Raw genomic sequence first — 13,793 nt, 5'->3', positions numbered from 1 at the left:
AGAATCATCATGTAATGTCGTCTCTAGTTGAAGGAATATAAAATGTTTTTGTTGTAGTTTAATTTGCTTAACATTTAACCTTTTTAATGAATGGATACTGGCCACGGGCTCGACGGATAAGACAGTCAAGCTGTTTGATCTTCGCAAGCTCTCTAATGTTCCTCATACCTTTGATTCTCACAAGTAAGTGTCATTCATTTCTTTTTTACGATTACCATTATGTAATAGATGTGCCAACTCCTGAAAAATACAATGCATATAATCTGTACCAGCACCTCGTACATATATCTATCAGTGCCCTAAAAAAAGTTCATAATACACCTTTGTAAATTGTGTGTGCTAAAATATAAATAAATACAATGATTATAAATGATTATAAATGATTTATACCGTGTCTGCTAATTTATGTTGTAGGAAGAGTGAAACCGCTTAACTATCACATGGTCAAAGAGGATATGAGACTGCAGAGGAAGGAGTCACGAAACAGGTATGTTGAGAAAATCAACGGGAGCAGAAACTATAAATTTTTAGATGACTTGTGTGCACTATTGCACCAGAGATAATTGCTACAAAATAGACGGAATTATAGCTTATATACTGAGATTACTTCTCAGTTAAATGATTATAGTTTAAAATCACTTGTACTAGCCGGAAAATGGCACTGTATTAATTGAAATTTAACGTCCCATGGTCTCCGTTATTTACATATATATACATATGATATGGTTCTCATTTCATGGATTTTATACTATCTTTGCAGTTACATTTAGTTTCATAGCTCTTAATAGGTCTTTAAATTTAGTACGTCGAGTCTGGTATGAAGACTTCTAACTAAAGCCCGGGTGTTTTATATGCTATATCTCTATCTTCACTTTCTGGAAATGATTGCCTCCAGTCAACATGCAGATCCTTATTTCTGTTTTTAACATGAATACATATATAATGTTCTCACCCTATCTGATGTTATGTTGCACTTGCTTTCTTTTCAGAGCTGTGACCATCTTTACATTGCCGATCATATCCTTCTCTCAAACACATGATAACTAAAGATCTTCACTACTCCCGGAAAGTTTTGCTTACTTTCCTGTTTGGTTTTCGTTGTTAGTATTTCCGGTAGCAAGTCAAATTCTTTGTATAGACAGTAGTAGAATAGATGGATGGATATATGTAGTACTTGATGTTTGGATTAGATGAATCTGTTGTACCGGATGTTTGAATATTAGTTGTTAGATTTATATATTACTGGTATTATGCACCAAATGGTTTTGGTAATCCATTAGTTTGACAATTTTTTGGCATCTATATTTTTAAAATATGCATTAATAAAACAGGCACAGGCATCATTATAATGGAAAATGATGTATGTCAAAGCTTAATACATCAGTTTTAGTTGAACATTGACATCAGTAATATTGATTAAAAACGATGTTAAATACTAAAACAAAAAAAATCATAAAACAGAAAACCGATGTTATTAAGTTTTATAGACATCGGTTTGTCACCAATAGATATCGGTTTGAAATAAAGAACCGATGTCAAAAGTTATATTTAAATCGGTTTATCTTGAAAACCGTTGTTACTGGTATTAGTAATATCAGTTTAATGAGTAAATGAAAATATTTTACTTATCTCACATATGTTTAAATTGATAAAAATATCATATTATGATAATATATGAAGATTAGACATGCATTAGAAATTTAACATCTTTAAAAACTGATGTTATACGTCTTCTTTAACATCAGTTTAAAACATATTATGATAATATATGAAGTTTAATAGTTTAAACTGATGTAATATTGTATGATATTTTTGAGTTTCGTACTCGTCAAAAACATCATGCATTTAGCTGCAGCGCAAAGTAATAAAGAGGTGATACAAAATATTTTAGCAAGGTGTCCAGAAAAGTATATAAAAAACATTTTGAGTCAACAAGATATCAACGGTGCAGATACACCACTTCATGTGTTAATCCGTGTTGGTTGTTTTGTTCCGGAACTCATAAATCATCTCGGGGTTGATTGGATAGCCAAAAACAAGAAAGGTTGGACTTGCAGCGACATGTTATATTTTCAAGATCAAATCATAGCTCATCAGGTATATGGAGTAAATTTAATTTTGTTGGTTCTCCATGCTAAAACTAATAACATAACTACATAAGTATCAATATTTATAATATATTTTTTTAAGGAACATAATAGGACACTGTTAGACTTTTTCTTTGATCCCACGCCTAAAAATGAATTTTCAAGTTTTGTCTAATAACTATACACACACAATGTCCTAAGTTTATATTTAATATATTAAGTATCTGGCCACAAATTATTCTCCGAGCTTTCATTTACAGGGACAAATTAAGAAACTACTTGACAAACCCCTAGTTTATAGTCAGCATCGAAAGATGTTTTGGGAGCACTTGAAGTTTTGGCGTAGAAGCTCTAAGAGGTACTGGAGTAAGCCTCCCAGTGTAGTGCCCCTAAGTGAACGGTCGAAGAAAAACTCAGAATTCGAGAAAGCGGAGAAAAAGTCGATGAATGAAAAGTATATAAAAATGAAAGAAGAGGTTGAACGGTACAGGCAAAGGACCAACACCCAGATAATAGTTACGGCATTAATAACTACAGTGACTTTTACGGTTGGATTTACAATGCCGGGAGGATACTATCAAAGTGGACAAGAAGAAGAAGGAATGGCGCTGCTCTCAAAAAAGAAAGTTTTCAATGCTTTTATGGTATCGGATGCAGTAGCTTTGCTACTATCCACATCTTCTTTGTTTATCTACTTCATTGCAACTATGTATGAAGATCCTTACCAAGTATCAAAACTCAACGATGCATCAACTGTACTCAATATTGTTTCAGTTATTGCAATGATGCTGACTTTCATCACGGGAACATATGTCGTGCTATCCCACTCACAAGCCCTGGCCATTACTGTTTGCGTTATCTCTTGCTTTTTCTTCCTTCTCGTCATTGGTCTTTTGGTCAAGTTGAGATACGTTCGTAAAAAAGAAAAGATTCATGACCAGTGACATGTGAGTATTATGTGCAATGCTATTTCAAAGTGTTCAATGTATATTCAGTTTTCGTTGTGTGTTCAATCTGTTTTCATGACATTGTAAGATTTAAGCATGTCCATTTATAATAGTTGCAGATTTGTGCAGCACTAGACAATGACACTAGATAAGTCCTACACAAAGGCACCATTTTTAGTTGGTTTGATTCATAAGCAAGTGTTATCCAGCTAAGTCTGAGGGACAAAAACACTTGCAACTATATCTCCTGTAGAATAGGCCTACTCTTCACAGTCTCATTCCGAACATACTTACAGTTATGGAGCTTCCAAACATTCCGAATAGGTCTACTCTCCACACAGTCTCATTCCATCATATATCTTACCCAAAAACATGCTCATTTGAAAGAAAGCGCGTACTAGTTTATACTTTTCAATAAAACACTTCCTTCAACGTTAACCGGCATTATGAATCTATGATCACAACCTTTTGTCAGTGCCTTATCAATTTAAACACACTGCCATCTTAGTACCTGACGCACCTTTCAGCATAACTCTGAATAATCAATTAAGAACAGCGAAACAAATTGACCGCTCAAACATAGCATAATGCTCTTTCATTCTAGAAACTTAAAATTTTAGATATTAGATCACAGGTTTACAATAGTAAATACAGGACTCACAACCTTAATATTACATTTGCACTTCACAAGATACATGTTAACAAGAGTGTCAAGAGTTGAGATACATGTAGAGGTGAAATTTGAGCGTTGTAAAGGACTAATGAGTAGTGAAAGACCTATGCACAGTCCTAAATTGCATTGTAATGGAACATTTTACCAATAATGGAAGATTTCAGTTCTTGAAATTCAAAATGACAAGTAATTAATTAGTCAATAGTCCTAGCAGAGCAGTGCTAGAACTAGATGTCTAGATTAGATGAAAATTCTTCTCCAACTGTAGTATCCCAACAATAAAAAAACCTGAGGTTTTTTAATGCGGTGATATGTGCACACCCTCAAATTTATAGATATATACCCTTTAGTGGAATTGAGATGAAATTACATTTGTCTTACATAAGAATATTTTTGATATTTTGGACAAAAAAATATTAAACTATTAAATTAGTTTAATAGAAGCATTTAGTATTAATTAGTACTAATAGGTTATGTTTTTCACATAAGCTGCTGCAATCAACACAAAACCAACCATGTCACACACTACCTCATCCACTAACATTTATAGCAACTCATATCCACAAAAACAATCCATATAGACCACACTTGCACAAACCAAACTAAACTCAACCATGTCAACAATACCACCCTCAACTCTCCCATTCTCCACCCCTCTCTTCTCCTCCTCCCCATCCCCTCACTCACCACCCCACCACCTCTCCTTCGCCCTCCGCGCTACCCCGGAAGAAACTCCTACTCCCACCCCTTCCCCGGACTCCCCTGACTCCACTGACTTCGATTCCCGCCTTTCCAACATTCGACTCAAATACAAATCAGGCACTGGCAAAAAAGCGGAGGCCCGAAAAACCAAGAAATCAGGGGGCAAGAAAGGTGGCAGCTCTGGAGGCAGCGTTTATCTACCACCAGTACCGCTTAAAGAACCGGTCTCTGGTGGACTGAAAGTGGATTTCGGGTTTAGTCCTTATTCGGAACGGATAAATGGCAGGGTGGCAGGGTTAGGATTGTCTGCTTTGTTGCTTGTGGAGTTGGCAACCGGGCAGAGTGTGATACGTTATCATTCGCCGTCTATTATTTTCTTACAGGTTTATTTTGTGGCCATGGCTACAGCTATTTTTGTTAAGGCTGAGAAGGAGAAAATTAGTGTGTGGCCACAATCTTAATAATAAGGTTATAGCATACATTTTTGTTTGTTTTATACTCCTACATTGTAATATTGGATTGTGTTATGTGACTTTCACTAATTAACCTGTAATTTATACTCCTTGTTTTGCTTTTACTTTTGTTTATGTTGAAATTTGTTTGGGGAGTTGGTTAGTAGTTACTACTGATTGCTTGTTACCCTGAATTAGTAATATAACTATTCAAGTACTGCTATGTCAACATTTATCAAGATCTTAGCTTAGTTTTGAGGAATATCTAACAACCTAAATATTCATGCAATTTTTTCAATTACAAACCACTTGAAATTTGAAAAGGTGTCAATAGTTTCCTGTCAGGGGATATTCTCGAGTTCTTGTAAAGAAAAAAAAAACGAAATCACATAATGTTGTGCATCGATTCGATATTTTCATTCAAATTAAATACATGGGATTACAAAGACCAGCTTAAATGTATCGAGACAGTTAAAAATTAATACTAACAGAGGTGTTCAACGAATCCAAATTAGGCACACTTGGATGTATTGGGGAAACAAAAATTAACTCTTTCGAATCCTAGCTACACATTTGTTCATGAACTCAATGCTGCTACAAAGTACAGAGAACTCAGAGTGAAAGGTCATGATGAACAACTCCAAATGACTCTTCATCTCATGATACTTGAATATATATATAACAGTAGCAATGTACATGGTTTTTCACAGGAAAAACATAGCCTTATCTTTTGGTATATGAAATGGCTTCCTCGAAAGTTCGAATTCCGTTGAAATTGTTAATTCATAAACAGCAGGAAAGAGTTTTGTATGCTGAAGCTAATAGTGATTTCGTTGACATTCTGTTTAGCTTCCTTACACTGCCAATGGGGACGATTGTTAAACTCTTGTCCAATCATTCCAATACATCAAAGCCACCTGCGGTTGGGAGCTTCAATAAGTTATATGAAAGCATCGCAAATCTCGAAGACAGGTATTTTGCTACAAAAGCATGCAAAGTTATGTTGCTGAATACACGCAACTCGGCAGAAGCAGAGTGTAGAAAACTTAAAATTAATATAGATGACATCGAATCCGTAGAATTTTATACTTGTGAGGATATGAGGTGTATTAGAAATAATATGGATGCGTATGTGAGCAACTACAGTACTGTTAAATGTGAAAATTGCTAGCGGTTCTTGAACAAAAAAGCATACTTCACTGCTGCAACAATGGAGGATCAACAAGGAGTCTTTGCTCCCCCGACTACATCATTCATTATAACCGATGATTTAAGTGTATTTCCTAATATTCCAGCATCAACTTTAGAAATGTTGAAAAATTCTGGAATTACCGATTTCGGAGTACTTGAAGAAAGGAGTCTGAATCTTGGATCCACTGAGGTACATCAATTTTTTTAAAGTTTTCCTTAATATGTAAACATAATTTTCCTTATTTATTTACTATTTCTCCTCTTTGACAGATACTTGACTTGCTCAAATACTCGTTAAATCTGAATGTTGATAGATACTTCAACGCAAAGAAGCTAAAACAAATGCTAATTGACCCCAAGTTAGCTAAATATTGTCGTTCCTCACACCAAATTTTCCCTATTAGAGAAGCCACAACTCCAAGCTTGCATTTAGACGAGTACTAATACAGTACCTATGTTGTTTGGATTTTCTAATGATTTTGTTACTTGGAATCTTCTGCAGGCTTTAAACTTGCTGTGGGCTGCCATGACCTCTACTTCAGTTTTAACCAATGGTCTCCAAGGCTCTGTTGAAATGATGCACCAGAAATGAGGCACTTGCGGTACTAAAGACAGCAAAATGTGAACATTCCAGTTCCCTCCCATATTTCAACTTTAATGTGTTTTTCTTTGATTAACAACTAAGCATCTTAATGGACATATGGTTTTTTTTAATTAAAGTTGTACTTTAATTGTAGATTATTACTACTTGGTGCTTGGATTCATTTAAAAGTTTCTATTCTGATAATTTAGAATGGAATGAGGCTTTAAATAGCTCTTGTTTGTAGCCGTAAAATGAAGTTAAAGCAAATAAAATTAAAATATTTGGCTAATTACCAAAGAAACTTCAAATTAAATTAAATTAGCGAAAAGGTAAGAAGTTCCTCTTGCATCTTGCTGCAGGAATTTTTCTAATTTTTCTATTAAACAGTAATAACTCTTTATCATAGAGTTCAAACTCGGTAAATATTAGGCGAAAATAGCCGAGTCGACTTCAAGTTGAACCGAGCCAAACTTAATTTATTTTTAAAATGATCCGAGTTTAATAACTGATCGAAAATTGATGTTCAAGATCAGTTTGTTATATAAACGAGCCGAATCTGAGCTAGCTCACGAACAATCGAGCGGAGTCGAAATCAAGCCAAGTTCTAATAAAGTTGAGTTATTCACTAATAATTCACATATATTTTTTACCCGACCGATCTATAAAGTGTAATTTATAGTTTTAAAAGTTTAATCGAGATCAAATACTAGTCTTTATCTTATAAAGATATAAATATCACACTCTACACATGTTTCTTTATCTATATTATTTTATTTTTCAAGTCGAATTTTAAGAACATATTCAATTTTATAGTAAATTATCGAGCAACTTTAGAAAACTTACATTACTTTTTAAATTGTCGATAAAGAAATTTTAATATGTTTTACTTAAATCTTGTTTTTATAAATTATAAGTTATTTAATAATGATTATGAAAATGTGAAGTCTTGTAAACAGATAGATCGTTATAACAATGCTCGATAGTTTTGTTATGAAAAAATTAAGTGTATGACTTAGAAATATAAACTAAATTTCTAAGATAATGAAATTATTAATAAATGACGAGAAAAATATATTAATAAGAATATTTAAATGATCAACAATAATTTATTATTTATATAATATATATGTATATGTATTTTATTCGAGTCAAATCGAATATCCGAGTCTGAGCTGGAGGAGCCGAGTCACAGCCGAAGAGATAGAAAAACTTGGCTCAGCTTATTTACTCATCCGACCTCAATTTCATGTTAAGATTGGTTCATTTAAAAAAACAAGTTAAATCAAGTTTACTTAAAAAAATCGTTCCCAAATTTTATTGGGTGAAAAATCAAAATACCCACCATTTGGAGGTTTGGTGCCCAAAATACTCATATACGGGAAAACTGCCTAAAATACCGACTGAATACGCATTTGTATCATGCGTACCCTATTTTCTATAAAATTTATCAAGGATACGCATGTCAGACATGCGTATCAACTGCTACAGTATACAGTGGATATGCATGTCTCACATGCGTATCCTTTGTTAATTTTCAAAAAAATAGAATACGTATGATACAAATGTGTATTCAGTCGATAAAAATGACAGTTTTCCCGTATTTGGATATTTTGGGCGGTTGAAGTTGAAAAGTAGTATAATTTGGGTATTATTTTAATTTTATTCATCATTTGCATTTAAACGAGCCGATCCCCATTTTTATTTATGAGGTGCATTTGCGCCCGTAATGCAGAGCAGGTATAATTTGTACATAGCCCAAATAAAGATCCATGTCAAGTTGTCAACTCTACACCTTTATTATGTCCTTCTCTGGCTAAACCATTCACTCCACATCGTGCAAATGGTTGTAATAATTAGTAAGAGCTAAGTCTAAGAACAAGTCCAATATTAGATGTAAAATGGTTATAGTTATTACTATAATTTGGTACCAAAAAAATATTTTTTCATGCTAAAATTAAAATTGCACTAGTTTTTTGGTATTAAAATTAAAATTACACTCCACTGCTAGTTTCATAACTAGTTTCAAAGTTTCATAAATCTATTAACTTCTACTTAATTTAATATTATTTTGATACTTTAAGATGTACAAGACAATAATTATTTAATTTTTCCCCTACATTTGTAGTAATAGATGATGTGTATGCATTCTTGATTTCAAATATAAAATCAATGATGCATATATACATATACATCCAAGTAGGGCACCCCTTTGGAGTTTGGTATTTTTGCATTTGATGCTATAATATAGCAATAGTATCAAATATAAAAATACTCAATTTCAAAGGGGTGTCATGCTTAGAGCAAATATTGGTTCTATATTTGAAACCAAGGATCCATATATGTATCATTGTCAAATCATCTATTATTATAGGGGAAACGTTAAATAATTATTGTATTGTACACTGCAAAGTATCAAAATAATATTAATTTAGGTAAAAGTTAAAAGATTTATGAAAATTTGAAATTAGTTATGAAATTAGTTTTGGAGTGCAACTTTTATTTTAGCATCGAAAAATACTTTTTGGTTCCATATTATAGCAATAGATGTAGATATTTTACATATAACATTAGACTTCCCGTCAAACATCACCTTTTAAAAGAGGAGGGAAACGTTTGGCCTTGTTAAATACACTTGACCCTGCATGTACCCTGAGATGGGAAATGAAATTTGAATATCATAAAACTCTGTTTAGTTTTCACTAATAGCATATATTCTTTTCATGAATTATATGCTGGTAACAAGTACAGAGAACTCAGTTTGTGCGAAGCGTCACAATGCATAGCTCCAAATGACTTTTCATCTCCTGTTACTTATAGCTTATATAGGATTACCATAGCATGGTTTTGGAAGTAAAAACATACACATTTTCTGGTAAATGAAATGGCTGCATCAAAAGTTCAGATTCCCTTGAAAGTGGTTATTCACAAGCAGGAGGAAAGAGTTTTGTACGCAGAAGCTAATAGTGATTTTGTTGACATTCTGTTTAGCTTCCTTACGATGCCGATGGGAACGATTATCAGATTCTTGTCCAAACATTCTAATACTACACTGCCAGCCGCAGCGGTCATTGGGAGCTTCAACAATCTATATAAAAGCATCTCAAATCTCCAAACCAGGTATTTTGCGACGGAAGTATGCAAAGACATGTTGCTGAATACACGAAACTCAGCAGAAGTTGAGTGTCGAAAGCTGAAAGTGAACATCGATGATATTAGACCTATAGAATATTTCACTTGTGATTTGAAGTGTACTAGTGAAAATTTTGATGCTTATGTGAGCACCTACAATTGTGTTAAATGCAAAAATTGCTCGCGGTTCCTGGAAAACAAAGCATACTTCACTGATACAAGAGGAGAGGATGGACAAGGAGTTTTTGTTCACCGAACTGCATCATTTGTTATAACTGATGATTTACATGTAATTCCTATTATTCCTGCAGCAACTCTTGCACTACTGGAAAAAACTGGATTTACAGATTTTGGAGTGCTTGAAGAAAGGAATTTTCATCTTGGATCGACCGAGGTACCTTGAACATGTTTCTAGTTTATTTTTTTTAAGAAACTATCTCCATATATAACCTTCTACACATTTCTTATCTATTTAATTTTTTCTCCTCAACAGATACTTGACTTGCTCAAGTACTCAATTTTGTCGAAGACTCCTTTAACAAGTATGTTTTTGGGTAAAAACTATGTTATCGTGGACAAAACAATTCAAACTATTACTAATAGTCAGATGAGTACAGAGGGCAACACCAGCGACAAGAAGATGACAGTGAAGGTATTGGTTCAGAAGTCGAATAACAAAATACTGTTGGCTGAAGCTGCTGAAGATTTTGCAGAGCTTCTTTTCACCTTTCTCTCCATTCCTTTGGGAAAAGTCATCAGTTTGCTGAGTGCGAGTCATTCATCAACAGTAGTTGCTGAGAACTTGAATAAAAGTGTGTCAGATCTGAATGTTAATAGATACTTTAAATCGCAGAAACTAAAAAATATGCTGCTTGACCCTAAATTGGCTGAACATTATTATTCTTCCAACCAAATTATCCCTCTCAAGCAAGCCGCAACTCCATCACTGTGTTGTGAACGTAACCTTTTTTCTTCTTCCATTAAGTATTCGAGGGATCTGCATGTATGGTATAATTACGGATGACCTTTTGAACTGAGATTAAGAATGCCACTACAATACCCAGATTTAGTAAATCCAAAGGGTTCAGATGTATTCATGAAGGCACGGACAATGTTCATGGTGACAGATGACTTGGTAGTGACTCCATTATCATCTGCAACTTGTTTCAACTATCTCAATAGTTTGAAAGTTCCTCCTAGTGATGTCAAGGACCAGGTGGTCAATATAGACATGCAAGAGGTAAAAACAAACAAGATAACAAGTCTATGTGACAACCAGTATAGTTATTCTTATGTTTTATTTACCGACATTTTTACTTCAAATCCTCTGCAGGCTCTGAACTTGCTGTGGGCTACACTGAACACTAGTTCAGTTCTGAACAATGGCCTCAAAGACTCTGTTGAATAAGCACAACCACGGCAAGTGAAGCAGATAAAATACCAGGATTTGAACGTCCTATTGATTACTACATATTATTGTGCTTTGTTATCAGGTGCTAATTTATACAAAAACTGGAAACAACATTGCTTTATATACGAAACTGATCAATGCACCAGAAATTATAACTTAACATTTTCTTGAGCATAGGTATACGAAGATCAACTATTAACTCTTGGCGTGCTAAATTAAAAACCATATCAATTCGATAGACCTGCAGGACTTGTATAAGGAACTTGAACTTCACCGATTCACATTTCTTGAGTTCGCACAGTGTATTATTTTTATCATATAAGTTTGAACATTTTCGATGATATCCATATAGGCATGTACATTTTAGAACTTAGTCATACTTAACTTTAACTATATTTTTTTAACAATTGTTTCTTAAATTCACGCCCTTTATCCATGTAGGCATGTAGGTGTGTGCATTCGGTTAACCAAAACCGATTTTTTTTTCGGTTAACGAGAAACCGAAATAGTGCAAAAACTTCTACCGAAAACCGAACCGAAATATATTCGATTTTTAATTGAAACCGAACTTAATAATTCGGTTAGAACCGAAAACCGAAATTTTAAACCGAATTTAGGAAAAAATCTAGAAATTGCACCTATTATATATAAGTATTAAGCTTGAGTCTGTAAAAGCAGAAGTGGCGACCAAATAAAAATTCACAGTGAGAAAAAATCACCACAGAAGTGGCATTGTGTGTAACTGTATATCTATAAGTATTTGTTCGTCGGTCTAGTGAGAAGACCGAAGAGAGGAGACATGATATTGAGGAGAGTATATATTTTATTAACTTATGTGGTTATATTACCAATAATAATAAATATTTTTATTTTTATTAAAAAATCGGTTATTAATTCGATTTTTCGTTTAACCGCGGTTAATAACCGAATTACCGAAAAATCGAATTTCGCAAATTTTTGTACCGAAAACCGAACCGAATTTTGAAGATTGGTTAACCGAACCGAATTAATTTTGGTTATTCGGTATGGTTATCGGTTAACCGAACTGAATGCACACCCTGTAGACATGTACATGTTTTCAATTTTTGGATTTTATCGATTAATACTCTGTAAGGTACGGGACCGATCCGATTTTTGAAATCCGATTAGTTCTTATGTGTTTTTGTTGATCGGTATATGGCAAATAATTATTATATATAATATAGAATTTCAAGTAAATTTAAATAATTTCAAATTATGTATTATGATAAATTTATATTAATTTACAAATTACTACTAAAACAAGAATATTAAAATTAAATATAATTTAAAATATAAATACATCCAATTTTTCATACGATTAATCCTTGGGATTAAACCACGATTCTCCGATTAATCTTAAACTAGCTCTATAGCCCGTGCAATGCACGGGCATATTCTCTAATGCGTGAATTGATGTTGTTTTGATTGTAATTATCGATGATATATTCATGTTGTTTCATGATGGATTGATTAACTAAATATTTCTCTTTATGAAATTGAGATCGATGTCGTACTCGACGTGTTTTTTCTCAAAATGAATTGAATATATGGCAATGAAATTGAAATATATGATCAAAATATTATACAAATGCACCAAGTATTACAAAGCAAAGTCGTCAAATCGTGTGTTTGATTTGTCAAATTTTGACCGGAAAATTGTCGATTTTGATCGAAAATGGAAAAAATGTTATATTCTCCGATTTTGCTCTATAATATTGTTTGGTTGCCTTCTAGCAATTTATCAGCGAAATTATCGATTTCTATAAAACTGCAGTAATCTTATAACTCTTTTACTTATATTTCTGAAAAAAAGCTTTAAATTGGTTAATGCAAGAAAATGATGCACCTTATCATTGTAAAATATTAATGTAACCGCAATGAACTTGATATTTTAATATTTTATTATACATATTCAAAATCTTCAAATCAGTCTTAGTTTATATTCGATTTGGACATATAATAAGAATATCAACTTTATTATAAACTCCCTCATAACCCACTATTTTGTTCATATACAAAGAGAATATCTATTATATTTCTTGGGTTTAATACTTGATACACTAACATTGTCATTTTCAGATTAGCTAACATATTAAATTAATTTACTGAAAATAAATTTATTTATTTTATATAAAGTCTTAAAAAAAAGAATTTAGTATATATACATACAAATATTATTAAATTTTAGATATCTAATTATAGGTTGTTAATATTAAATTATAATTGGTAATATATATAAAATTATTAATACTAATGAGTTAGGTGTAATTAATATATTAAATATGACAATTATTTATATTTATTAATAAGGAGTAATAATGACTTAAGTGTAATTAATATATGGTATTAAATTTGACAAAAATTTATATTTATTATCGAGGGGTAAATTAGTAATTTGGAATAAATTGTCTCACCTAACCCCATATTTGCTCTATTATATATATAATTATATATATAATTATCGAGGGGTAAATTAGTAATTTGAAATAAATTGTCTCACATAACCTCATATTTGCTCTATTATATATATAATAGATAATAGATAATAGATAATAGATAATAGATGAATATTTGTATAACGTTGATTTAAGTTATAA

General features: G+C 32.5%; 2 protein-coding genes across 2 annotated transcripts; both read left to right on the top strand.

Annotated features, from left to right (window-relative positions):
• The first annotated feature begins 4,276 nt into the window (after nt 1-4,276).
• Nucleotides 4,277-4,986, top strand: LOC141693992 (uncharacterized). The gene has a single exon (XM_074499193.1). The coding sequence runs from the start codon at nt 4,322-4,324 to the stop codon at nt 4,868-4,870; it is 549 nt and encodes a 182-aa protein (XP_074355294.1). The 5' UTR covers nt 4,277-4,321; the 3' UTR covers nt 4,871-4,986.
• Nucleotides 4,987-9,516: 4,530 nt separating this feature from the next.
• On the top strand, nt 9,517-11,172 carry LOC141691207 (uncharacterized). Its single transcript, XM_074495945.1, has 4 exons — nt 9,517-10,158; nt 10,258-10,723; nt 10,829-11,004; nt 11,098-11,172. The coding sequence occupies exons 1-4, from the start codon at nt 9,517-9,519 to the stop codon at nt 11,170-11,172; spliced, it is 1,359 nt and encodes a 452-aa protein (XP_074352046.1).
• Nucleotides 11,173-13,793: the final 2,621 nt, after the last annotated feature.

The sequence above is a fragment of the Apium graveolens genome, chromosome 10, assembly GCF_009905375.1.
Source record: "Apium graveolens cultivar Ventura chromosome 10, ASM990537v1, whole genome shotgun sequence".
Lineage (NCBI taxonomy): Eukaryota > Viridiplantae > Streptophyta > Magnoliopsida > Apiales > Apiaceae > Apium > Apium graveolens.
The sequence above is the reverse complement of the archived record's forward strand: the minus strand, read 5'-3'. Positions and strand labels throughout refer to the sequence as shown.